Genomic DNA, 25,438 nt, shown 5'->3' with positions numbered 1-25,438 from the left:
GGAGCATCGTTGTCAGTGGTCAGAACAGATATATAAACCCCTCAATCTGAATCGTTAAATCACCTCTCCCTTCTTCACCAAAAACAGCTCCACTGTCAACTCACTCACTCACTCACTCATTGATTGAATAAAATAAAACACGGTCTAGTACCTACACCCAACTACACACATTCACTCTATCAAAATGTTCGCCAAAGTCTTCACTGCTCTCGTCGCTGCTTCAGCCGTTCTTGCTGCTCCCGTCGAATCTCAACTCGAGAAGAGAATCACCCACGATGGACAGTGAGTCGACCTTACCTTCCTTTGATCGTATCTGGTCTTCTTTGCTAATTACTACAATTTTGCCCATAGAGCCACTTACTTCGAAGTCGGTCTTGGTGCCTGTGGATGGTGGAACGTTAACGAGGACTACATTGTCGCTCTTAACTCTGCTCAATACCAAAAAAAGTGAGTGGCAGATTCTCATTTGACCCATTCTTGGTCATTGTTCGCCAACCTTCGCTTTTCTGGTCGTTGTTCTTCGTGCTGACATTCATTCTCAAATTCAGCGGCGGATCCAACTGTGGACAAGGAATTACCCTTACCAACTCTGCCAACGGCAAGAAGATCGTTGTCACCGTCGCCGACGAGTGCCCAACCTGTGACGATGGATCTCTCGATCTTTCCCCCTCCGCCTTCTCCGCCCTTACCGACGGTAACATGGACCAAGGTGTCTTCCCTATCTCCTGGCACTTCAACAGGAAGCAATAAGCTGGTCGCATATCATCCATGATTTGTGTCTTGCCTTTTCTTGTCTTCGTGAAATGAAAAAATGAAAATCAAACGAAAATGAAAAAAAATCGAATGAAATCTGTGGTTAGCCACAACTGCCACCAGAGGACCCCCACCTTACTACTTCTCTATGTGAACGCCAGTCGTTCTCATCACCGTACGACATACCTTACTACATCTATCAAACCGTTATGAACACAACCAAAACCAACTTATCACGATCACTTAGTATATATTTAACCTATATATCACACTCATTGTAGAACATCTATCATTTTTGGGACTTTTTCGGAGAATCATAACCTATATTCATACTATATAGTCAACATACCATATCATTGTATAATCTAGACATTTTTAGTCGAATGTCAACCAAAAAGAGCTGTACGAGCTCGATCCTATATGCATATAGAATGCTTAGAGCTGCCATCCTTCTCTGTACATTATCATCTGGAAGTCATGAAGAAGTGGTCGACCTCCACTTGACGATTTCAGTACCTGACTACGGTTTTCGCAATGTTCATACTCTCAACCCTCAAACACTTCTCTATGTATGTGATTTGCCAATACGACATTGTATAGCACATCTGCCAGCAGGAATAGACCCAACAAGCATATCATGAACAGCCATGATAGGCTTCTCCAACTTTGTGAGTCACCTTGCGGCAGGGTAGCTCGCAGTCGGGTGGGGTTGTTTACGTTGAAAATCCATACCATAGATCCTTCGGAATTACTATAATGCGATAGGTTGGAATGAGGATAATTTATATAGCTCCATAACCAGGTCATCAAGCTGTGAGTGCGGCCTATTCTCTACTCCAAGAACGGTCGTGAGCTGATGCTAGAAATATCAAGCTCTACTGTAGGTCGCTAGCTTATGCGCCTTCGAAGGAACCATCTGACCCTTTACTCGCAGCGACTTCCAAGTCCCCCAATCACTCATTCTCCAACTTGCCAATGCCCCTACACCCATCTTCTTTAACTCATACGCTTTAGATGCGTTACCTCAGCTGAATGGAAGTATACAGTATATCACCACGTCGGAGCCTTTGGAACAGGTACGCATCATTCTCCGTATACAATGTGTTTAATCGTTTACCCATTGGCTCTCTCGTGCAGATCGGTCCCTCGCGTAGTATCAGGTTCAAGGATGTCGTAGAAAGGTTCCAGGTGTTCCCGCCGCCTAAAAGACCATTAGCTAAAGATGAAGTATGGTTAGCAGGTAAGAGGATAGAAGGGAGAGGTCAGTCGTGTATATACATAATGCTCGCTGTCTAGATTGACTACTGAAGTGAGATGAATTCATAGATTACCTATTATACTCTCGACTTCATCTACCATCACTTCACCTATCCGGTCTGGCCACTACCAGACTCACACCGACCCTTCAAGCACACTTGGCATTCCTCTCCCAACCCGCTTCTCCAGCTGCTACTCGACCCGCATCACCCAACACCCCTCCTTCACACTCCCGTCAACCTTCCGAACCATCCGTTCCACCCTCTCAACCACCTCCTCCGGGTAATATACTACTATCATTACAACATGATACAGGACGATACTCTGGTGAATATACCTATTCGGCTCAAGATGGAATGTTCGGTATCAGAGGTCTATACAATTTCGGCTGGCAATCAGCAGATATCAAAAACCTCATATATAACCAGTCCACCCCCACTGGAGGGGTAATCACTGTAGTGAAGAAGGAGACCGAACAGGATGGCAAGAGGATAGACGAAGAGGAGATGATGGAAGGTGGTCTTAAAGGGAGGTTCTCCGCTGGAGGGGAAGTTTACTTTTCAGCTAAACAAAGGAGTTTTGGAAGTGAGTTGATCGTTTCGCACTGGCTCTTATACCATTCACATTTCCTCCAGTTACTCTCACTTCCTTCTTTTACGTCTTTCTGTCAGTCTCATACTGATATAATGCATAGTTTCAACTGGTCTTCGATTTACCACGATCCCACAATCGCCCAACGGTCCACCCGCCTCACCCCCAACAACCCTGACACTTCTCTACAACCCGCTCATTGGCTTCTTGTCATCCGCATATTCTGCTCAAGTTTCTCCCACTGTAGCATTATCGACACGGTTTGGCGTTAATGTCTACTCATACGAGAGTGATTTGGCTATTGGTGGCGAATGGTGGATTGGCCGAAGAAGGGGTAAGAGGGATATCACTCAGCAGTCTTCTGCTTCTTCCCCTTTTAGTTCTAAATCTATCCGACAAGATGGAGAACTTGTTAGTGAGATGCCAACGAAGGCGGATGAAGAAAGGAAAAGTCAATTTGAAAGCTGGCGTGAAGCTTCTTTAAGGCCTGCGGAACAAACGATCGAGACAATACAGGATGGACCATTGAACGTCACTGAGATCAGGACAAGAGCGGTCAATGACCAAGCAGACTTGACAAGTGCGGATGAAGCCGAGGCTATAGATGATAGAGATGGTGTATTGAAAGCCAGATTGTCTGGGAACTGGGTGAGTGAAGTCATCCTGGACCGATATGATCTACCTCTCGTCTCGGCATACATGGGAATGCATAATTATGATCATGCTAGCTGACAAAGTGTCATGTCTTTCTCAGTCAATCGCTCTCCTCTACGAAGCACGTATACGGAAATGCCTAGTTTCGGTCGGTATAGTATCTGATTTAGCGAGTAGACAGAGACCTATAAGAAGTGTTGGAGTAGAAGTTCAGTATTTCTCGTAAGATCATAAGATGATTTTATCGTCATCTGGTCATGTATGTAACATAACAATCTGCTGTCTGTGGATATTGCAACGTGATATATGACAATCAAACATGTTCATTCATATCAAAATATATCTTCAATCTTCATTTATTCTCTTTCCATCGAGATGTCTCGGTCTTTATTTGGTTCTCGAATGAAGGTTCAATACAAATCAATTCCGAGTGAAAATCCTCTTTTCATGTTCCTTCGTCCTGCATATCTATCATGGGAAGGAAAGTGGGTGTTATCACGACCAAACACAAAATCTTTAACGATTTCTACAAAATTCAATCTCTTATATAAAACACCATCATCACTCATCATATACCTGATAACATTCTTTCTCTTCTTGAGTTGGGCAATTACCAACTTGTATTTTCGTCTGGTTCGTTTACCTTCGATAATCTCAGAAGGTGACCTTGCTTGTTTGATCTCTTGAATGACCTTTCGATAAGTGAACAAAGATGGGATATCTCGATAGACTGTGAACTGAGTGTCGGGGTTGTGGGAATGGTAGATATCCATATCGAGTTTGGACGCTTGAGGGGATTTGGTGTACCCGGTGGTGGTAGTGGCGGTGGCGGTGGTCGGTCGGGTCATTGTGACAATGTTTGGAGTGTGCGGCGGTGTGGTGCGGTGGTATAACTTCTATGAGTGGCGAGTACCGGGTGGTGGATCTGGGCTAAGAAGAAAGAAAGATGATTGTATAGATAATTTATCGATATAGGACGAGGTTTATATACCTTTTTATTCCCTCATGAGGAGTACTGGCCACCCGATATAGACGATATGTACAGTAGTTTTTCAGTAAATAAAGTTGGATTTACCTGAGACAACTGACTACTAATGATCCATCGGAGACGAAGTACGTTGCTTGTTGCCCATACATCATTTACGGTGCATGCTGAGATTTAATAGAAATATAGTTCGATAAAGCGTCGTACGTCCAGTCCTGCTCGACCGTTCCGCGAGCATTGCATATATCTATAGTCCTGGGTGTGGATAAGAGGCAACGTTGTGCATCATAAGTGAAGACGATAAACGGTACTTCTGTTCTTTCTCTACGTTTCATCACGCACTGATATGTTCTCCAGAAACAGACACGATTCACAATTCACAATTTATAATCTACAAAACAAAATGTCTACCGATACTCTCGTTTCTACCTCATCCACTCAACCTCCCACAAGCACTGCCACCGCCGAACCAAGCTCTAAAATCATAGTACGAGATTATGCGTATACACCTGTGAAAGTATATGAGATCATCCCGGGAAAACAATCGCCACTTTTACCTTCGCCTTCATCTTCATCGTCCTCAACGGACTCTTCGAAGTTGCTCACACCTACGACCAAGGAGATTCCAATGATTGGCTTAGCGAGACAAGGAGAAAATGTTGTAGTCTGTGAATCACCGGAATGTAAGTGAACATCGACTATCAAGGTATTGTAACTTTTGCTGATCAGAAGTCTTAACACCCTTATAGGTTCAGACGACGAAGATGGGATGGTATGGATGAATAAGGAAGGGTCTGGCAAGGAACATACATGATTCGACGTCACTTTTTCATATGTCCGTATGATACATATAGGAAGGTATTCGGCTTACAAAAGTGCATCTTGTTTACTATACATGATCGTTATCGTTCTACTGCACAGAATTGTCTCTCATTCACTGGGTATTATACAGTGTGATATAGTAGGGTTGCTGGTTATACAGTCTTATATCTTACTTGTCTATTAAAGGTGAACTGCCACTTGCTATGCGTAATGCTACTGTGCTCCATTAGGTCATAATCAACCTTGTTTCATATTGAGAAGATCATTTCGAGTGATTAACAGCACAGCTTGAAACGTGAAAGATGGATAACGTACTCCTAAAATATGACAGCGGAAACTGATTTCTGGAGATAAAGTTCACCGGCAGCTACTGTATTCACAACTCGTACGTAGTAAGTTATTGCAATTGAAGGTGATAATGTTGCCACCCCCATGGATATAAGTCATACCATGTTGATCCGTGCTTCCTTCTTCCAGTCCACAACACAATCATCATCCATACTTACAAAATATAGTATCACGATTACTGACTGAGTACTAAATCTGACAAAATGGTGAACTATTTGACGATGTCTCCTTCATCATCCACGTCAAGTCTTACCACTCTCGCCACACCCCCCTCCCCGCCCACGTCGATCCTCAAGACTCCCGATTCGCCAAGATCCGAAAGAGAAAAGAAAGTGAGATTCTCAGAGGAGAATGATTATTTCACTATTCCTCCTAGAAAACTCAAACACAAACACAAACACAAAGACAGATCCGGGAGTCAACCGATCTCTTTATCCGAATATAATCTCAAACAGATTGTCGAGGTTTATCAATCTCCCCGTAGTTCTCACCCTCGGACCACGGGCGATACCAAAGATCTTATGAATGATCAGTGTGTGTGGGGTATAGAAGAGGAATGTATAGGTGATTCGTATACCCAATCTGGCGTAGAGAGAGCACGGAGAGAACGTAAGTTTGTTTTGCAACAAGATAGTATATACTGGGTATTGAAGTGCTGAATAGATGATTGGGTAGGAGAAGAATGGCTTGGTAAACCGTCGGATTGGGATCGTACCTTGTCATTTTCTATTACCAACTTATTCGACAGTATTATGGTTTTCTTGACTTTTGGATCTGGAAAAGGAGTTGATGATCCTTCAGAGTCGAATGATATGAATGGTAAGTCGTTCAGCATCTTGACTTTCATTTGATCTTCTGATGGTGAGTGAATATGCTTATGTCATGATTCGTATTTTCCATATTTTAGAATACAAGATTATCACCAAGAGACGATTGTTTAGACCTACTACGTATAGTATCGTGTTTAACGATATGACAAGAACAACCTCTTGATCGAATCTCGTTTGGCCTCGAGGGACAGAACGATATGTGTCTTTGATGTTTGTACATGTCGGGAATTGACAGATGAATGCATGACTGTATGATTGCCATTTTCAACTGAACTCACTGATCTTTTTACTTCTATACATCTCGATCGAGTTTCCTGCTTTATTTCTGGTCATTATAATTTACCTTTCCCCTCTTTCTCTTCATTCTTGATCAGATCCAAAATCCCATCACCATCCCTATATACACATGCTCCTTTCCCAATCACCTTATCTTCCAGTCCGCGCTGTTTGACATACTCCCATATCTCAGCTGAATCAGCACCAGGCTGGAACCATATACTCCTTGGTTCTCTCTTCGGATCAGGTGGAGTAGGATATAGCGATTTGAGGATATCTATACCGACTAGGGGGTTGATGATTATTGAGATGGATGTTGAAGGAAGATCGGGTATTTGGGTCTAACAGCATATGTAAAGATGAGTACGAATTGAGATAGAAGACGACAGGACAGGGTATGAGAATGGAAAAGAAATTAAATGACACACTTACTGGTTCAGTCAACAAGCTTAGACCTTCAACTTCCTCAGAAGGTTTGTTAGGTCGAACGGCCGTGACAGGGAAATTACGTTGTTGATACCTACACTCACGGAATGGTGAATCGATGAACGACTATTGACCGTTGGTATTCAGACATTGACACTTACCATCTCAATATCTATATACAGTGAAGCGTTATTCTATCAGCAATGCCTTTATCCCAATCAGTTCAGCAAGACTATCCCCCTTAGACTCACTCACCTTGTTATCCCACCTCGACCTGTCGTTCATCGTCCGACCTATAACAGCGAACTTCTCAGCCTTGAGGAAATACTTCATACTCTCTGTGACCGGGCTGGGTGACATCTTGAATGAACCGTGAGTGTGATCCTGAGTTGTAAGCCTTCAGAATATGATAGTCGTGAAGCAGAGTACAACTATTGTCAAGCAGAGAGATTGTGAACTCCTCTTTCGTCATCATAGTGTCGTCTTTCGGCTGTCCGGCTAAAACTCCCTTTATTTATCCGAGCTGGTGAGTTAGACTGGTGCTATCCGTACGAGTAAGTTACTGTAGTGATGCTGAACGAGATGACATGCATATGCTCTGTATGCTCTAGGAAATGCCAGGGATATTCCATCTATCCTTCCCATTCACCTCTTTTAACCTCCTCCATATCAACCTCCTCATCCTCACTTTCCATCTCCTCGTCTGCTATATCCTTTTCACCCTCCCCTTCACCTTCACCGCCCGCTCCACCCTCTTTAGCTTGAGCGGCAGCAGCAGCTCGACGAGCTTCTTTTGCTCCTTTTGACAAGTCCGCTTCAGGTGGGATGGTTCCTTGGGTACTACATTGCAGTTCATACTTAGCATTGATCTGAGGATGCTCGAACAGGGGCAGAACTAAAACTCACTTCAAGAATGCGAGACCATTGGACATGGAGCAATCCATCTGACGCATCCATTTATGGAAGCTACATCATACAATATCAATCAGCGCTTGTTGTCCAGATAAAAGTCGCTGTACTTGAATCATGTTTGCGATCAAGATCAAAGATGACACTCACACATGAGCTTCCAATTCCTCTTGTCTCAGTTTCTCATAAATCCATTTCACCTTGAAATCATGCATCTGCTCAGCATATAATCCGAAATCCACCGGATCTCTATCTTCCTGTAGACCGTTCGCCTTGGTGGTGATTCGAGTGTTGTATACTCCGAATTGAGGTGCTTCGAGTAGCAATCCGAGAGGAGGTGCTTTAGGTACATGAATACGTTTGGGACCGAAAGTCTCAGGAATCAAGGATGGTGGCGAAGCTGTTCTACATGCTAACATTGCCATTGATATCATCTTTCGCTATAACATCAACCAAGATAAGGTCAACATCACAGACTTTATGAAATGATATAACAGGGATGTAGCCGTAGTGACGCATCAACTCACGATTTGATGCAACATGAAACTTTGACCGTGAATCATGACGGAGATCCATTCGATCTCACCGTACACCTGAGGATCTTTCACTTCTAATTTGATCATGAATCTCTTTACAGTTCTATCGTTGAATGGTTTACCGACTGTGAAATTATGAAAGTTACTATTTACCCCAATCCATCTCATCAGTACTTCATCTCGTCTGTAATGTTTTGGGATGATCAGGCTTACTGAGTACCTTTATATTGAGCGATCAATTCTCTGAACCTCTCTAAAGTCTTGCTATCAACCCTGAATCCCCGTCTCCTTTCGAATTCTCCCCTGTTCTTGGGATTCACCTTTCCCCCTTCCTCTTCGCCCTCGGGCTCGAGCGATGGTGCAGCATCAACGAAATCTACTGCTTCTTTGCCCAGCAGATCTCTCCATCCAGGTGATGACTTATCCAGCCTTTTACCCAATGGATCATCTCGTCCAGGCGGTAAGAGGCAGTATGAAGGCAAGAGATATTCGTAGATACGTGAGTCGGCGGCTCTATAATGTGACAGAAATTAGTTAGCTATGTTCTGCTATGTTGGGTGGTTGCTTCGATGGCTGAGTTTAGTCGAAGTACCAAACTCACGTTCTAGCATTGAAGGATTTGACTGTCCTGACGAATCCCCACATTCTAATCTGATCAGGTAAGATGGAATTGACGTATTCTGCCAGTGTCTTGTATCCTTCCGGAAGAGGTGGCTCGACGATCATTTTCAGTGAGATACTATGTCGAAGAAAGATGATATGGTCAGCTTGTAGGACATATTAAGGGGGATATAGAGACCCTATCTTGCAACTGACCAATTTCCAGCTGCGTGCACACCTGCATCAGTCCTAGCTGCTCTCTGAACATCTGATTTCCTATGATCGTTCGCGTTGTCCGCTGAGATAGCACCTGCTTTGACGAGTGCTGCGAATACGTCTCCTTCGATAGTTTCTGAGCCGTGCGTTTGTCTGCATGATACTGTCAGCTACTGGTTTCGAGTGTCATATATGATTCATACACTCACATTTGCATACCGTGATATCCAGTACCACAGTATCTGCATATCAGAGCCATGAGATCAGCTTCAAGTCCGACTGGATACTGAGCGACGGTGAATGGAAGCTGACACTTACCCTACCAGCAAAGCACACCTTCTCTTCGGTAACCTAGCTTCGGTCTCTCCGTCCTTCTTCTCTCTGGGTGTCCAATCATTAGGTCTCCTGTCATACTTCACCGCATCCGGTCCCTTCTTCTCGCTCTCTTTCCCCTTGCCTTTACCTCCATTACCATACCCCTGTCCTCTTCCCCAAGTCTTTTTCTTCCTGTCTTCACCATTCTCAGAAGACATGGCATTGAACATTGCCTCTTCAGGATCCACATCCACACTGACATTCACACCTGATATGGGGGTATCAGAAGGTGCTGAGGCAGTGGGTTCGACATGAGGTTTCTTAGCCGGAGGTTGACCTTCTTCAGGCTGTTCGGCCTTGGGGTTTACTACGCCATCTTTCGACTCTGCTTTTGGGGAGGGGGATCGAGCTCGTTTGATTGATTCGGTGTTTTCCATCGTTGCTATGGCTGTGGGGCAAGAAGTACTTTTAGATACCAAGGCGGTCAAGAATTGACGTAGACGAGGCAATATCATGCACGTCTGGCGAGGTTGTGGAGGATAAGACAGGAAAACAAGAGATCAGCTGAAGTGGAAGACCCAACAAACGAAAACGTTGAAAATAACTTACTGGCTGGGAATTTCACTTTCCCACGGTTGTAATCTAGCGATACCGGTTATCGCCACCATCCCCCCTTCCGTCATCACCAACAACAATAACAACAACAAAGACCATGACGATCATGGCTGTACTCGTAACCTTGATTATATATCCCTCTCATGGACAGCTTGAAGGCGATACCATATCATACTCGAGACATGATCCACAATGGCACCCTCAAGTCCATCTCAACATACCAACCCTCTTCTCAACCTCGTCAACCCATACTCTTCCGTCGCTCGTTCGACCTACCCAGATCCCGACAGTCCCTCTACCATGCTTCTAAGGGAGCTACAAGGCGGTGACGACTCGACTGTCAACGACGACGATGAGGATCAACTTCGGAACGATAGGATGTCACCTACACCTACACCCGATAATATCCATCGCAGAGCCATGGGGGGTTCGCATACACGTACACACGTATTGACGACCTCATCAAGTTCCTCAGATGATGATGAAGCTCCTCCTCGATCATTGATATTTGGTGAACAACCTTCAGCAGGTGATCGAACACCCAAATCACCCTCAAGACCTCTCATACATAGTGATCGTACACCTATACCGAGGGCTAGTAGTCCTGGTCCATTCATCAATCATAATATCCCCTCATCATCTACCTCCACGAGATCTAGATCAACATCACCTGGTCCATCAACTATATCAGTTTATGCATCTGGATTAGAAGGTACCAATACCAATCTTGGTGAATCATCTATATCCAGAGATGCATCGACATCACCTGAGACAAATAGACCTAACAAACCATTGCCTACTTTCCGAGAACCACCGAGTGGCTCATCAACTCGTCCTAATCCAATTCCATCTTCTCGACAGACTAGTAGCTCAGGATATCTAGATCCTACCTTTACGAGTGAAGCTGAAAGCTCGAAGAAGGGGAAAGGCAAAGCTAAGGCTAAATCAAGGGATAAAGGAGGAAGGAAATATCATGCGTTACCTGTTCAGGAGGAGGAAGACGAACATGAAGAACGAGAAGATAGAGGCAGATATACTGGATTACAAGGCAGGAAAGATAAGATAGGAAGGAAAGGACTGAACAATCATGAGAAGGCTTTGTGGAAGTGGGTAAATGTAGAGGACTTGGATGGATTCTTACAAGAGGTAAGTCAGTTATCAATCTTCACTCAGTGGAATTGATCTTAGCTGATGACCGAGGCAGGTATACGATTACTATAAGGGTAAAGGAATATGGTGTATAGCACTTGCCAGAGCACTCAACCTATTGTATGTTCAGCTTGCTCTCGATCGGTTCCTTGATGGCTAAACAGCTGATGGATAATATGAATGGCAGAACCACTTTCTTCGTCATTGCTTTTTCTACCTTTCTCACGTCCTGTATAGATTACAAGAAACTATGGTCGGAAGCATCTGGACCTGATGCGATAGCAAGGTTGGATGATGTATTAATAGAGAAATGCATAATAAGGTAGGTCAGCTGGTTTTTGAGGGAGGGGTACCTTTGAAGCTGATATCTATTCTGGCGTATCTCAGAGCTTCATTCCCTCACATGTTATTCATGATCATCATATCAGCCTTCTTCATCTTCCAACTCTCCTCCTTCGTTCTTTCCCTACCCAAACTACTGGAGATGTATCGCTTCTACACTTACCTACTCGGAATACCAGATGTAAGCTCAATTCTTCTTGTATCGGCTATGATCCGTTGAGCTTACAAAGCTATATCATCGCTAGGCCGATATACAAACTCTACCTTGGCCTGAAATTGTTCGACTCATAGGAGAAATCCGGAATCACAACCCTGTCACCTCCTTGTCCAATGGCGGAGCGACCGCTTTGGCAGATATGGTAGACGAAGCGGATCAAGCTACGTATAAGAAACTGGATGCTCATGATGTTGCCAAGTAAGTTAATTGACGCCTATGCATGATCAGACGGCTAACATTGTCATGTTTCGCTTTTAGTCGAATTCTACGTCAAGAGAACTACCTTATCGCGTTATTCAACAAAGATCTCTTGGATCTCAGAGTTCGTTTACCAATCCCTCATTCGCTTGATCATCTCGTACCTCCCTCACTCCTTGCTCCAACTACCGGATCCTTGCCTTCACACACTTCTCAGCAGGATAGGAAGTTCATATCGTTTGGTGCGAATACCCTTACCAAAGCTTTGGAATGGAATTTGAGATTTTGCTTGATGGTATATCTATTCGATACGAGAGGTCAGGTCAAAAAGGAATTCGTGAGAGAGCGGAGAAGAAAGGATCTGGTCATTGGGTAAGCTTCCTGCAATCCCATCGACAGGGGCTTGAAAAGAAAGCTTATCACTTTGTTCTCAAATAGGCTAAAAAGAAGATTCATCTTCATGGGTGTATTGAATGCGATCTTCGCGCCGTTCATAGTGGTTTATCTGGTTGTGTATTCATTCTTCAGATATTTTGAGGTGAGCTCCGAATCTGGGACTTGTTCCAATAGTACGAGAGCTGACTAGATCACTTACCATGTACATTATAGGAATATCACAAGAATCCATCATCAATTGGAGGTCGCCAATATACACCTTACGCCCAATGGAAGTTCCGCGAATTCAATGAATTGCCACATCTGTTCGAAAGGCGATTAGACCGTTCATACCCTATAGCCAAAGAGTATATCGATCAGTTTCCCAAAGAGCGAACGGCTCTGATCATGCGGTAAGCTGGTTCAGACCCGTGTAGCTCCTAAGAGGGGAAAGATGAGCTTATGTCTCGATGTGTGTAGGTTCGTAGCATTCATAGCGGGATCATTTGCAGCCGTTTTACTGCTAGCTTCGGTGATCGACCCAGATCTATTCCTGCATTTCGAGATCACCCCTCATCGTACGGTCTTATTCTACTTGGGTCTCTTCGGAGGTGTGTTGGCAGTAGCCAGAGGGATGGTACCGGAGGAGAATATGGTATTTGATCCTGAAGAACGGATGAAGGAGGTTGTGGGATATACTCACTATCTGCCAGCTGAGTGGAAAGGTAAACTGCATAGTCAAATGGTGAGTGTGCTTTCGATTCAGTTTCCCATATCAATCATAGGTCAGCTGACCTGTGGTACCTCTGTTCTAGGTTCACCAATCATTCGGTCAACTGTTCGCTCTGAAAATAACCATCTTCTTCACTGAACTTCTCTCAGTAATCCTCACTCCCTTTGTCCTATTCTTCTCGCTCCCACCATGTGCAGGGGCGATCATCGATTTCTTCAGGGAATTTACAGTCCACGTTGATGGAGTAGGATATGTATGTTCATTTGCGGTATTTGATTTCAGAAGGAATGGTTCGGATCCCAAAGCAGTTGATGAAGTTGCGGCTGCACCGTCTACGACTACCACTCAAGGTTCACCTGCTGCTGTTATCGATCACAATCAGACTACTAGAAAAGCGAATCGAGATAGGTGGACAGAGAAAGGAAACGAAAAGATGGAATCTAGTGTACTTCACTTCAAGGCTACTCATCCAGATTGGCAACCTTCCGATCCGTCTGCTTCTTTATTCTTAGACAGACTTGTTGGACAACTCAGATCACCTAGATCACCTAGATCGCCCAGGACCAATTTTCATCGTGGATTGGGACTAGAAGGTTCAATGTACGCAGGGGGTGGAGGACGCGGATTGGGTATATCAGGAGTGGGGATGGATGAAAGGAAATTGCTAGAAAGGAGGAATGAATATGAAAGAGCATTTGATAGATCAAGTCATCTGATCAAACCTTCCAGAAGACGAGAAAGAGAGGATGAAGTGATACAGGAACGTAATGAGGATGAACAAGATCCTGAGGATGAGGAAGGGTTAGAGGGATGGAAGGAAGATGATAAAGGTAAAAGAGTTGATGGGGAAGAAGAGAGATGGAGGGATGAAGGGGTTAGAGGGATCTTACAGCAGGTTTTGGGGAGGTGATATTTCACTGTAGAGTGTGGATTGACTCGCTGTGTTGGGCTTAATGTATATCAAGGGATGTTGTTTTTTGTGGTAGTAGTGGCTGTTTGTGTAACATTACTCACATTGCATGTATGTATATATCCAAACTCGACGAATCGTGAATGTACAATAGACTGCAACCTGTATATACGATCGTGCACACTGAGATAGATCGTTCATCACTTCATTTGCATCATTGTATCAATCGTGTCATAATCTGGAAAATGTGGGGTTTTCAACATATTCATATCATCTCTCGTATTTTCATATGGTTTGAAATGCAGGAATGAGTAATTGACCAACAAGAGACCATGAAAAATACAATATCAGAAGACAATTATAAAACCATACAAGTATATATAAATGTATATATATTATTCATAGATTACAGACAAGTCCATCTTCGCTCCGCTGTTCTCATGTTTCTTTCCGTTGAGCTCAAGGCTCTTTCGTATTTTTACAATATCCATTTCACCCGGAAAGCTAGCATTGAACTTCTCGCTCTCTTTCTCGCACCTTCTGACGAATTTGGAATGCCTGAGGTTCATCTCTTTAGCTCTTAGAAGGCGATTATCGATCCGTTTGTTCTCTTCCTTTTGCTTTTCATCTTCTCTAGTGCGTGTGGCGATGGTCGGATCGTCAGAGTGGATCGTGATCGGAGTGTTATCGCAAGATGTATCGGTGTCGATCGCAATGAAGTACGAGCTGGTCGAGGTGGGTGATATATTGTCATCCACGTTCAACCGGAGTGGCAAATAAGGGTAATCACCGCCTCTTTCGAATTTAGGTTGAGGTTCTTTAACGTACTCGAGTCGGTCATCGTCATCGTCTTCGAATTGTTCAGAGTCGAATTCGAGTCGCGAATCAACGGTTAGTGAAGGGTATCGTTTGAGGTATACACCGTATGACCACGATTCGATAGATGCCGTATTGATAGGGGTGGTGGGTGTACCTGGACCAGATGACGAATTGTCGCTTGAAGCTGAACTGGTACTAACCGTTGAATCGTTAATGGTCGAAATAAGTGGCGAAGTTGATGTTGATTTTTCTTGGAATTCATATTCTTCTTCTCTCCCGTCTGCTTCTTTTTCTTCAAGGGAGATGGTTGAAGATTTCGATAAGAATAGGAATACTGAACAAAGTGTTCGTACGATATATGATGAGAGTTTGAATAATACCATGAACATTATAGCTGGCACAGCCAAACAACCAATCAAGGTATAAACTCCAACTGTAGGAATGAAATCGTATACAATCGAATTGGTCAGACGTTTGATATGGGATTTGAGTTGTTGATATCGCCATTGAATATCTTTGAGAATAACGATGGGGATGACCATCATGAGGATGAAAGTTTGGAAAGATAGGTATGGGAATGGCATCTTGTCGAGTGAGTTGTATCGAAGTGGCGAGTATGGTCTGAGTGTAATGGTATGTATGAAAGGTTTGCTGAGTATGGGGTGTGTGCGACTTGCTGGGAATGGGTGGAATGAGAAGGAAGTAGGAAGTGCAAAGAAGTAAAACCGAGTTGGATCCCTGCTTATATACACGAACAGCTCGACTACTATGATACATTCTGGGTCACTAGCATGACAGTACATTGGATTTTATGGAAATAAAGTTGGACGCTGCATGACGCACATGCAGAGTACGTAGAGGTACTTGATTGGTGTTGTTTTCTGGAAATAAAGTTGGATCGTGTGCCGAAGGATGTCTCGGATGGAACAAGCAGAATGAAATCCAGGTGGGAGTCGAAGTGGCAAATGCCACGCCACATCTATATCTACATGTACTGTAGCTCCGGCAAATTCAGTGGCAAGTCTATTGGACAATGTACAGTGCATATTCGTGTCGTACAACTGTGTTATGTTCAATACACCATGCCTATGGGCATCGATCAATTGAAGCTCATCTCCCAACCATTCATCTCATATCATTCAAATTTCTCAATATCAAAAGAGTATAGTATAGTGTATACCAAAGCAATGTGTATGAATATGTTCAAGTTCAATACCCCTTTCTCCCTTTACATCTCTTCGTATCAAACCAAATATATTCCCCCTCCTTCTCCGCAACTCTCCTACTCGTACAACCCTTGAACCAGATATACTCGTTTTCGTTGTACTTCGTGATCGATCGTGTGGATCTCGATATTTTCTCTTGAGATTGAATGTCGGTGTAGACCTCCGGAGTACATTTCTTGGAAGGTTTCAATTCCCCTTCTGAAGGTTCCTCAATTGCGGTAAGCTTGAGGTTGTAGTCTGATAAGGCGAGGGGTGAAGATACCTTGGTAGAGTATGGTGAGGTTCGAGTCGAGGTTGAGGTTGATGAAGGTGAGGTATAACCGGAGGAGCTGTTGCTGGTAGGGGTGCTGTTGGTGGTGCTGGTATCGGTTGACATTGTCGGTTGTTGATATATGTCTTTTGTGCTGAGGGTATCGTATTTTTTCTTTGTTCCTCGATTTGTTCAAGATGTTTGTTAGAAGAAGAAAGACAAGAGAAAGGAGAACATTGCCAAGTGTTCGAATCTCTTGCATTGTATATATGCATGCTGTCTAGTAGACCACAGTATACATGAACTTATAGAATTACGACCCCTCTTGAACTTTGTTTCCCAATATTCTTTCTGACACCAAAGCATTTCATATTGACGTACTCCCTCTAGGACACAGCATCGCATCGTACTGTAAGTCATCGAAAAATGGATGATAGTGGCACTTTATCTTTTGGCTCGCACAGACCCACTATGACATGCGGAAAGGACCCTTGTACTATCAACCCCTTCGTTTGGGTCATCAATCAATCAACGTATAACTGACAACACCAGTACGTATTACACACACACATCAAACACGACAAGGAAGATCGTTCCTCTCCCTCACTTGCCGCTTCGCTCTGATTGGTTCATCCTTCTTCTTGTTCTTATCAACAAACAGCACGACAATCTGTATCTGTTCTTGAATTTGAATGTGAATGTGTATCTGTAAGTGACTCTGTCCATCTTGTGATTCGAGTACTACTCCTCATCCAGCTCCTTCCTCAGCTTTACTTGCGACCATACAATATAATACAGCGAAACATCATTTCCGTAACGCGGTACGCTATCTCTGTGAGTCAAGTGAATGACAAGCGGAGGGAAGGTTCTGGTACTGATCTTCCGCTTTGTGACTTGCTCACCAGATCAAATCCTCTAGCAGGTATATACAGAGCATAACCTGTTGTTAGAAACAGCCTAGAAACATCATTCTCAACTCCATAATGACCACCTCGATCTACCAACCCTTCCTTCTTCCTTCAGCATACCCAACCACCTCCCTCACCTACCCTCAGGTTTTCCCGCAATTCATCTCATCCACGCCTACACCTACTCCACCACCGACTCCCGGTCCAAGTGGTTCAAAAGGAGTGAAAATCATTGATCATTCGTCTCTCACTAGACCACCATCACCATCACCTCAGCGACTCAACATCAAGTTAGATAACGAGAACAAACATGAACAGAACCTTGCCAGGAGTAGTTCGGATGATTCAATCCAATCTGCTATACTCATCACTCCTGAGACCCAATCACCTCTTACTCACACGATCTTACTTCGAGATCAGACCGAACATCATAACTTGCTCTTATCTTCGCCTGAAGCGAGTGAAGATCACTTAGTCTTTGGTCATGCCGATAAACAGGCTTCGACCTCAAAACGTCTGTCTAGTACAAACAATGTCATCCCCATCGATGCATTCATGGAAGTACGACATTCCTCCCTTCACCCACATAGATATCTCAGAAGAATTTGCCAACCTCAAACGGCATTTGCCAGAGGAGAGATTATCCATCCTAAATTCTTCTCACTCCTTTCCTCGCATAACAACTCGAATCAACTCAATGAGGAAGAAGAGAACCAAGACGATGATGACTCGTCGAGCGAATCGAGTGGCTATTCATCAATCATCCCTTCCGACCAAGCATTGGGAAGAATATGTATGTACCAGTATTGGAGGATGTACGATACTAAGATCAAAGAGGAGAAGGAGGAAAGGCGAAGGCTGAGAAAGTTTTCGAATGGAGGAGATCAAGGGGAAGGGGATGGAGAAGGAAAAGTGAGAGATTGGTTATTTGATCAGCATCATCATCATTACCAACGCCAACGACAGAAGAATCGTATCATCAAAGGTCCTTCACCTCTCGAGATCACTACACCCACTGAGGGCAATAGCAGGGGAAATACCCATCCAAAGACTGTTAGATCTTCATCCTCCGCTTATAGTCCTTTATCACCTGAACCTTGGTTGGCTAAACCATATCTCGATAATTCACTCGTACCTACCGCTCAGATCAGCTCAAGTCCTAAACTCCATATGGTCATCGGACAAAGGAATCTCACTCAAGATTGAATAGATCAAGATAATATGTACCGTAGGACTAGGATAAAGGAGGGGAAATCACAAAACCTCAGGATGACACTCACAAGAATTCATCTTCCACTGTATCTTCTTCGCTCTCAATTGATCTAAGATACATTCTACATCAACTCCGGTCTCCTGGCTCTTCTAAGATTTTCTTTCTAATTTTCTCTTCGTTATGATTTTTTTGGATTGGCCTGATTCTTATTTGTTTGTAGCATTTCCGTTCATCTTACAAATCATTACTTTGTTCTCGTTGTATCCTATCTATAATCCTTATTTATTGTATCCTATGATAATGATTGATACCCACGTATCCTGTAGAGATACCGAATAAAATGTTTCTATACCGAATCAAGCTTATGAATTCCTTTCACCTTTCTGAACGAAACCCTACACTTTTTACTGTGTATGGTAGCCACTGAGCTGACAATGTGATAATCGTGATCTCTTTATATGCATTAAAACCCATTAAAATCTTGATCTAACGTATAAAAGACAAATGAGATTCCGTATACACATGTATAATACCGAATCACATGATCTCAGCCGTTCAAACTCGTAAGGAATCGTCCCGAACATTCATTCTACAGTATTGATTTAGAAAACATCTTCCGCCATTGGACATTCAGCCGTATCATGTTCAGTGCTCTACAAACATACCAAAAAAAAATACACATCAGCTCGGTGATTCATATACAAGATGAAACATCAAGTGAAAGAAGGTTTGACTTACCTCACAATCCGCACACCATTTCCCACTTGCACCGTTCTTTTTCCCAAGATCTCCTCCATCACCAAGTACGTTCCCAGCAAATACCGGACAAGCATCCAAATCATGTGGACCCTCACACAGTTCACATCTATCATCTGCAGCCGTATGGGCAGTAGCAGTAGATGAAGATCTAGTATGTGAACTTAAACTGTTTGGAGGTCCATCAGACAATTTACCAGCTCCAGTTGAAGACGAAGATGATCGTAATCTTGCGATCTCCCTCTCGAGCGAAGAAGCTCGATTCTCCAATTCGTCCTCTCTGTAAATCTTGGCTTCTATCAATGATTCTAATTCGGCTACTTCCCTATTGAGCTGTATACAGATGGTCACAATGAGCTTGATGACAGTGCATACTGAATGAACCTTACCTCTTTGATCATTACTTTGGCTTCTGTTAATTCTTTCTGATCAACAGCACCACCAGATCCACCTTGTCCATCTGAAGCTGCCTCTTCGAGTAATTTGATCTCCTATGTATCGAAGTCGTCAGAATCACATCAGCAAGACGATTACTAAATCCATACCAAGACAGCTCATGAGATGTGTCGACTCACCTCTTTCATCAACACCACCTCCTCCTTGAGACTTTCCACCTGTTCTTTCAATTCCGAATTTTCAGCAGAAAGTTCTTGGATGATATGCTGGAATCCTCTAATCTTCTTATCGGCATCTTCGGTCGATCCGGTCGATAAGCGTGATCGTCGATCTTGAGGAAGGTTATTCTCAAGTGATGATGAAGCGGTTGCCTTGAGCTAAGCATTGACATATCAGTACCATGTTCCATCAAAGAAGAATCCCCGCCTGTCATGATTGGAAATGAGTGTAGCTCACCATGGTCACCTCATTCTCCAAACTGCTGATCTTAGCTTCCAAATCGCCTTTAAGTCCCTCAACGTCATTAAGCCTCTCGACAACTTCGACGACCCTCTTCTCAGCACCTTCCGCTCGAGTTTCACTCTCAGCCAGCTTAACTTGGATCTCTTTAAGCTGAGATTCAGCTTCCTGAGCAGTGGCGAATTTCGCTTTAAGATCTTTAAGTTCCTCTTGAGCGGCCGACAAGGCTTTCTCATTGGCTGTAGCAGTCATGAGAGCAGATCGCATCGATGCCGCTTCCTACATATCACACGTATCTCCCGGTCAGCGATATACCACTACCAAAGGCTCAGCTTTGACTTACCGAAGCTTCACCTCTCAAACCCTCAATATCTGCTCTCGCACCTTCCAAAGCCGCTTGATTCTCTTTCAGAGCACCTTCCAACTCATTTACTCTTGCTTTAGCACCTTGTAGTTGCTCATTCAACTTCTTCATATCATCCTTTAAGCCCAGTACCTGCTCTTGACCAGCTTTTTCAGCATCTTTCGATCTGGTCAACTTCCCTCTCCAAGCCTCAGCTTCATTCTCAGCTTGACTCCTCAGATCATCCAACTCTTCTTCCAAAAGTGATATCTTGTTTTGTTGATGTCTCACTTGAGCAGTCAAAGTCTCGTTATCGATCTCAGCTGCTGTGGCAGCTTCGCGTTGACGGGTGGTAGGTGATGGAGGTAATAATGCTTTTTCCTGCTCTTCTCTGGCCTTCTGTAATTTCTCATCTAATATTCTATTGCGATCTTCCAATTCCCGGACACGTTCTTCCAGCTCGTATTGCTTTGTCTCGTTTAGCGATATCATTTGCTATGAGAATCGTGATCAGCTCCATATTTCACTATTTCATCTTCCTCTGATCAGGGTATACATAGTGAGGTTTCTACTGGGAGTAGAGGTGGAACTGAGGTCAAAAAAGCGAAATATCACCTACTTGACCAGCATTTGTCAACTCATCCACCAGAGCTTTCATCTCCACCGCCTCCATCTCCGCCGCTTCAGCTCTTTCCGTCATCTTCTTCACCTCCTCTTTCTTAGCTTCCATACCAGCCGATAACTCAGCTTCGTTCCTCTCACTAACTAGCTTCATCTCCTTCTTGAGATCATTCAGAGCTTTCTCCTTCGTGGCCAGTTCCTCTTGAGAAGCAGTATGCGCCAATTGTAACTCTTCTGCTAATCTCGCTGCATCTTGAGCATCAGCCAATTGTGATCTGAGGGAATCAGCTTCTTCTCTAGCCTGAGAAGCTAGATTTTGTAATTCTTCCAATTGAGGCAGATCCGATGCTGCCTCTGCGACATTTCGGAGATCTTCTTCCAACTCTGCATTTCTCCTTTTCAATTCTCTTATCTCCTCTTCTAGCGCTTCGGTCTGACGTGCAACAACCACTCGATTTATACTGGATGGACTGGGAGGTGGAGGCATTTCGTGGATATTACTTGCCCTCGGACCACGGGCCGGACGAGGAGTGATTAAGGATCCACCTATACTCTGTCTAGCTGATCGGGCAGGTGTCACTCCTCCTCCCATGGATATTCTAGATGGTTTAGGTGTGGCCGTGCTCTTGACGGAAGCGTTGAGGGTCCCCGCGCGAGCCGAATCAAGTTGCTTAGCGGTCATACCCACATATCGACTCGCCCTTGACCCAGCAGTGATTTTGCGTTCCACCCCAGCATTCGCACTGGTACTTGTACCCAATGCAGTCCTAGTCGGTAATGGCTCGTCATCATCTAAGGGTGGTGCTCGTCGTACTGAGGATGAGACTGCTCGAGTGGTCCTTCCGGGTGTAGTAGTGGTAGAATCACGTAGTGTTCGATCGAAGGAAGGAGTAGCTCGACCATTTAGTGAGTAAGATGCGGATGAGGAGGCAAGTGAACGATGGGACGAAGCTACAGAAGAAGGTCTTGAGGGTCCAGCCGTTGGTGGTGAGAGCTTGGTAGCGATGACGAAGATACCGCATAGTGGTGGGCAGGAGAAGTAAGAGACGCTATGCGAACATATCAGTCTCTTTCGTCTCGAGAGTGCAAGACCAGAGATGTGTAGCTGAGTTGTGGACAAAGAGAAAGATAACTAACCCTTCCACCGTTCCATCGTTTTTACCTTTACCCGCAAATCCACCTTCCAGCTCCACTCCTGCCCAAACACCTTCCTTGAATTGTGTCGCACCTAGAAATCTGAGTCTACCTTCGTATCCCATCGAGTTGATCCTTACTTTCTCCCCTACTACCGGGACCCATTTGGAGGTATCGTTGGCATTTGATGCTCGTGATTCTGGTCGTCTAGCAAACGGTGTACTTGATGTAGTGGACGAAGCCATGGACGTTCGACGGGGAGTGAATGGAGTGGTCGTAGAGGTCGATAAGGATGGTCTACCTGTTCTCGAAACACTCCTTGAAGCCAAGGGGGTGTTGGGCAGTCCCAAACCCAAGGGTGTTTTCGGTCTCACACCGGGTGTACGAGGTGCTGCTCGCCCCGCGGATGACACACCAAGTAAAGAAGGTGACGAAGGATCTTCGGGTCCATTTTTCCTGAGGCTACTTGGTGGTCTGACCTTCAAAGCTTCCTGCAACGCCCTGTCCATCACATCGTCAGACGTCGAAGGAGTCGGTATATGACCTGGACCGAGGGATGATCGTGGTCGTCTGGTGGTAGGTGTCGGTATTCCTGTACTAGGTGATGAGGTGGATGATCGACTGGGCGTCGATAGTGTCGGAAGTCGAGACATGGTGGAGACGCTATGACTGGCCTTGAGAGCCGTGCCGATAAGCCTATGCTTGGAATGACAATGTCGTGTGCTGATTTCTTTTGATGATTTGGGATGATGAATGTTGTTGACACTTTGTTGTCTGTACACGCGTTGACTGATTTCGCGTGGTGTACCTTAGTATGTTACATAATCACAATGCATGTTTGACTTGTGGCACCGTACGAATCCTTCTTGAACTATATATTTCCAAATGATCTGGGTTTGCCTTGTTCTGAGGAATGTATGACTCCCTGCTAGTATCGAGAAGTGAAGTGCTATGGGGGATATATAAGAGACACAGAAACTCGATCTTGCCACTCATCCTGTTCTTTCTTGTTTCATCTCCCCACCAATACTTCTCAAAGCGATACCTTATCCTGACTCCAGAAATCCATGAAAACAAAACTACTGCATATTCACCATGTCATCCAGTCTTACCATGCTGCTACGATCTCACTTGTCCACCGATCCTTCTCCAATCTCCGAACTTTCTCTTCTAACCCTTCTAACTCCCCCCTCAAATCGCTTTCAACCTTGCGAGGGTGTATATGTTGGCTCTTGGTATTATCTTCCGCTAAGTGCTGATGTGTGTCTATGAGATTATTATGACCGCTGTTTCGTCTAGTGTTGTGATTATGGTGATCCCCATTGTTATGAGTCAACGGAGGATGAGATTGAAGCAGTATAGCAGAGAATGGAGTATTTGAACTACTCCCATTAGATCCCGAAGAGAGAGTACTAGATGGAAGAGTAGGTAGTTGAGGTACCGCCTTGGGATCAGGACAGAGCGATATTGCTCTATGAAAGAATTCGATCAAAGAATTCATATATCTCGGAGAGGTATTGAGAGATTTAGAGTAGGCGACCAAGACTGATGAGATCGTCGATAGTAACTTGGATATTCTCTCCTCAGGACTTAACATATTGCTCTCGCTAGTTTTTGTGCTGGTGGTTCCGGTTGAAGTGGAGGAAGATCGTCGTACTTGGGTATGTATAGGTGGGGAAGCATGAGGAGTGATTAGTGGAGGAGAGATGTTGCTTATTGTTGAAGTAGGAGATACCATCTCGTCCTAGGTATCAATAAGGCCACGGGGCGTTGATATGATAAAAAGACGATTGGAAATGGGTGGCAAACAATCGAGATCAAGTATTCTGATGGACTGTATCGGTTCACCCGGTTATATAAGTGGATGTATCATGGTGTTCTAAAGATTCCATCACATCATCATCTTCTTATGCCTTCATGGAGAAGAATTGTATGAAAGGATGACTATCACCCAAAGGATATCCATTTGTTCTTATAGCATCAAGTTTTAGGATCAAGTGGAGTATTTGGAATATCGCACCATACGGTATCATGGGAAGAGGAAGGATGTGGATTGATCCGGAAGTATAGGCAGATGCATGATTTGGTGCTAGCCATCTAGCAGAGGAGTGCAGTTAGTATACTCGTATGGACTATCAATGGCCGAAGAGCCGTCGCGCACTCATGCCTGACATCATATGTTCATCCTTTCACCCCCTTTTCAGTGATAAGATCCGGGAAGTAAAGATCCGTTGATATCGGATAACCCATGAAGTAATTGATCGTTAGGAATAGCCGAGTTCGGACGATGGGTATCACATTGGAGTGCAAGGCGAAAGGTACTCGCATCCTACCCATGACCAATAGTTGTTGTGTCATGATATGACAGACACTGAAGTCTTGATACGTCCGAGGGGAAAAATGAATGTGATTTGATTTGATGCATGCGATTGGTTTTTGATGTGCGATGTTGAATGAGGTGGCATGCGTAATAAACGTGTAGCTCTCCTATACCAATTTACTACTTCCCTTCTCCCTCTCTTCTATATTATTCATCGTCCTTTCACTGCATTCCCAAAGATCTTTCATTAGCCCACCACATTTCTCACCTATCACCTCGTCGGGCTGTGAGGCGTGTTTATCTAAACATTGCCTGTAGGTGAATATCTGTTTGGAGCATGAGTTTTTCAGTTCGGCGAGGTGTGGTACGCTTTTGTGAATGACATACATCAGAGACATCAGCATTTGTAGCAACTCCTTTTCATTTTTGATGAGGATATCACTTCGTACACGAAGGAATTTCGATTTATCTTGAGGGAAGGACATGAATTCATCGGACTCACCTCGCATCGGCACATGCAGCTAAAGCCTTTCCTTCAGGTCTACATATCGAATTCCAATCTCCTGCTTGGTTCCTCAGAACACACTGTTGCGGTACTCCATCAGCGATCCTTAAGCCTCGACATATGACATGTGATGTAGAATCCGAGATGATCATCTCCTAGCTCACATCTTGATATTTGGCCATCTGTTCGGCGCATTCTGAGCGTTCAATCAGCGATCTACAATGTGAAGAAAATCATCCCGCTCACTTGAAGCTACCAGATTGTATGACAAATCCATAGTGTCTATGTTGCCTATTATCGGACATGGACATGCGAAGATATGCTTCTGTTTGAACTCATGCATCTTATCCTTGTGCCCTTCGAAAAAACAGAAACATTCCATCATCAACGATCTTCCGTCGGGATATGACACAAGCCCAGATTACGTAAAC

At 44.1% G+C, this 25,438-nt stretch overlaps 14 protein-coding genes across 14 annotated transcripts; 6 read left to right on the top strand and 8 right to left on the bottom strand.

Moving 5' to 3' along the window:
• Positions 1–184: 184 nt before the first annotated feature.
• L199_003666 (uncharacterized protein) lies at positions 185–750 on the top strand (the record flags this gene model as incomplete). The annotated part of the gene is made up of 3 exons (XM_064889396.1): positions 185–282; positions 352–447; positions 549–750. The coding sequence occupies 3 exons, from the start codon at positions 185–187 to the stop codon at positions 748–750; spliced, it is 396 nt and encodes a 131-aa protein (XP_064745468.1).
• A 650-nt stretch (positions 751–1,400) lies between these two features.
• On the top strand, positions 1,401–3,481 carry L199_003665 (uncharacterized protein; the record flags this gene model as incomplete). Its single annotated transcript, XM_064889395.1, has 8 exons — positions 1,401–1,421; positions 1,491–1,566; positions 1,627–1,633; positions 1,688–1,829; positions 1,891–2,014; positions 2,080–2,595; positions 2,705–3,249; positions 3,356–3,481. The coding sequence occupies 8 exons, from the start codon at positions 1,401–1,403 to the stop codon at positions 3,479–3,481; spliced, it is 1,557 nt and encodes a 518-aa protein (XP_064745467.1).
• Positions 3,482–3,665: 184 nt separating this feature from the next.
• Positions 3,666–4,103, bottom strand: L199_003664 (uncharacterized protein; the record flags this gene model as incomplete). The annotated part of the gene is made up of 1 exon (XM_064889394.1): positions 3,666–4,103. One exon carries the CDS (start codon positions 4,101–4,103, stop codon positions 3,666–3,668), a length of 438 nt encoding a protein of 145 aa, XP_064745466.1.
• Positions 4,104–4,643: 540 nt separating this feature from the next.
• L199_003663 (uncharacterized protein) lies at positions 4,644–5,054 on the top strand (the record flags this gene model as incomplete). The annotated part of the gene is made up of 2 exons (XM_064889393.1): positions 4,644–4,923; positions 4,990–5,054. 2 exons carry the CDS (start codon positions 4,644–4,646, stop codon positions 5,052–5,054), a joined length of 345 nt encoding a protein of 114 aa, XP_064745465.1.
• A 577-nt stretch (positions 5,055–5,631) lies between these two features.
• On the top strand, positions 5,632–6,403 carry L199_003662 (uncharacterized protein; the record flags this gene model as incomplete). The annotated part of the gene is made up of 3 exons (XM_064889392.1): positions 5,632–6,019; positions 6,086–6,229; positions 6,318–6,403. 3 exons carry the CDS (start codon positions 5,632–5,634, stop codon positions 6,401–6,403), a joined length of 618 nt encoding a protein of 205 aa, XP_064745464.1.
• A 169-nt stretch (positions 6,404–6,572) lies between these two features.
• Positions 6,573–7,302, bottom strand: L199_003661 (uncharacterized protein; the record flags this gene model as incomplete). Its single annotated transcript, XM_064889391.1, has 4 exons — positions 6,573–6,857; positions 6,949–7,036; positions 7,104–7,114; positions 7,198–7,302. The coding sequence occupies 4 exons, from the start codon at positions 7,300–7,302 to the stop codon at positions 6,573–6,575; spliced, it is 489 nt and encodes a 162-aa protein (XP_064745463.1).
• A 272-nt stretch (positions 7,303–7,574) lies between these two features.
• Positions 7,575–9,955, bottom strand: L199_003660 (tRNA pseudouridine(38-40) synthase; the record flags this gene model as incomplete). The annotated part of the gene is made up of 9 exons (XM_064889390.1): positions 7,575–7,782; positions 7,849–7,908; positions 8,002–8,291; positions 8,379–8,532; positions 8,601–8,900; positions 8,989–9,126; positions 9,204–9,356; positions 9,413–9,445; positions 9,522–9,955. The coding sequence occupies 9 exons, from the start codon at positions 9,953–9,955 to the stop codon at positions 7,575–7,577; spliced, it is 1,770 nt and encodes a 589-aa protein (XP_064745462.1).
• Positions 9,956–10,325: 370 nt separating this feature from the next.
• On the top strand, positions 10,326–14,057 carry L199_003659 (uncharacterized protein; the record flags this gene model as incomplete). Its single annotated transcript, XM_064889389.1, has 10 exons — positions 10,326–11,279; positions 11,338–11,402; positions 11,470–11,604; positions 11,670–11,805; positions 11,870–12,039; positions 12,100–12,411; positions 12,478–12,577; positions 12,649–12,827; positions 12,895–13,159; positions 13,230–14,057. The coding sequence occupies 10 exons, from the start codon at positions 10,326–10,328 to the stop codon at positions 14,055–14,057; spliced, it is 3,144 nt and encodes a 1,047-aa protein (XP_064745461.1).
• A 395-nt stretch (positions 14,058–14,452) lies between these two features.
• Positions 14,453–15,460, bottom strand: L199_003658 (uncharacterized protein; the record flags this gene model as incomplete). Its single annotated transcript, XM_064889388.1, has 1 exon — positions 14,453–15,460. The coding sequence occupies one exon, from the start codon at positions 15,458–15,460 to the stop codon at positions 14,453–14,455; it is 1,008 nt and encodes a 335-aa protein (XP_064745460.1).
• A 625-nt stretch (positions 15,461–16,085) lies between these two features.
• On the bottom strand, positions 16,086–16,478 carry L199_003657 (uncharacterized protein; the record flags this gene model as incomplete). Its single annotated transcript, XM_064889387.1, has 1 exon — positions 16,086–16,478. The coding sequence occupies one exon, from the start codon at positions 16,476–16,478 to the stop codon at positions 16,086–16,088; it is 393 nt and encodes a 130-aa protein (XP_064745459.1).
• An 857-nt stretch (positions 16,479–17,335) lies between these two features.
• Positions 17,336–18,466, top strand: L199_003656 (uncharacterized protein; the record flags this gene model as incomplete). Its single annotated transcript, XM_064889386.1, has 1 exon — positions 17,336–18,466. The coding sequence occupies one exon, from the start codon at positions 17,336–17,338 to the stop codon at positions 18,464–18,466; it is 1,131 nt and encodes a 376-aa protein (XP_064745458.1).
• A 609-nt stretch (positions 18,467–19,075) lies between these two features.
• On the bottom strand, positions 19,076–22,835 carry L199_003655 (uncharacterized protein; the record flags this gene model as incomplete). The annotated part of the gene is made up of 9 exons (XM_064889385.1): positions 19,076–19,126; positions 19,212–19,562; positions 19,619–19,720; positions 19,805–20,002; positions 20,082–20,128; positions 20,207–20,363; positions 20,428–20,922; positions 21,047–22,097; positions 22,186–22,835. 9 exons carry the CDS (start codon positions 22,833–22,835, stop codon positions 19,076–19,078), a joined length of 3,102 nt encoding a protein of 1,033 aa, XP_064745457.1.
• Positions 22,836–23,290: 455 nt separating this feature from the next.
• Positions 23,291–23,920, bottom strand: L199_003654 (uncharacterized protein; the record flags this gene model as incomplete). The annotated part of the gene is made up of 1 exon (XM_064889384.1): positions 23,291–23,920. The coding sequence occupies one exon, from the start codon at positions 23,918–23,920 to the stop codon at positions 23,291–23,293; it is 630 nt and encodes a 209-aa protein (XP_064745456.1).
• Positions 23,921–24,669: 749 nt separating this feature from the next.
• On the bottom strand, positions 24,670–25,284 carry L199_003653 (uncharacterized protein; the record flags this gene model as incomplete). The annotated part of the gene is made up of 4 exons (XM_064889383.1): positions 24,670–24,871; positions 25,005–25,087; positions 25,172–25,203; positions 25,254–25,284. 4 exons carry the CDS (start codon positions 25,282–25,284, stop codon positions 24,670–24,672), a joined length of 348 nt encoding a protein of 115 aa, XP_064745455.1.
• Between the last annotated feature and the right edge of the window lie 154 nt (positions 25,285–25,438).

Source organism: Kwoniella botswanensis, chromosome 1 (assembly GCF_036426115.1).
Source record: "Kwoniella botswanensis chromosome 1, complete sequence".
NCBI classification, from domain to species: domain Eukaryota; kingdom Fungi; phylum Basidiomycota; class Tremellomycetes; order Tremellales; family Cryptococcaceae; genus Kwoniella; species Kwoniella botswanensis.
This window is presented reverse-complemented; position numbering and strand designations above follow the sequence as displayed.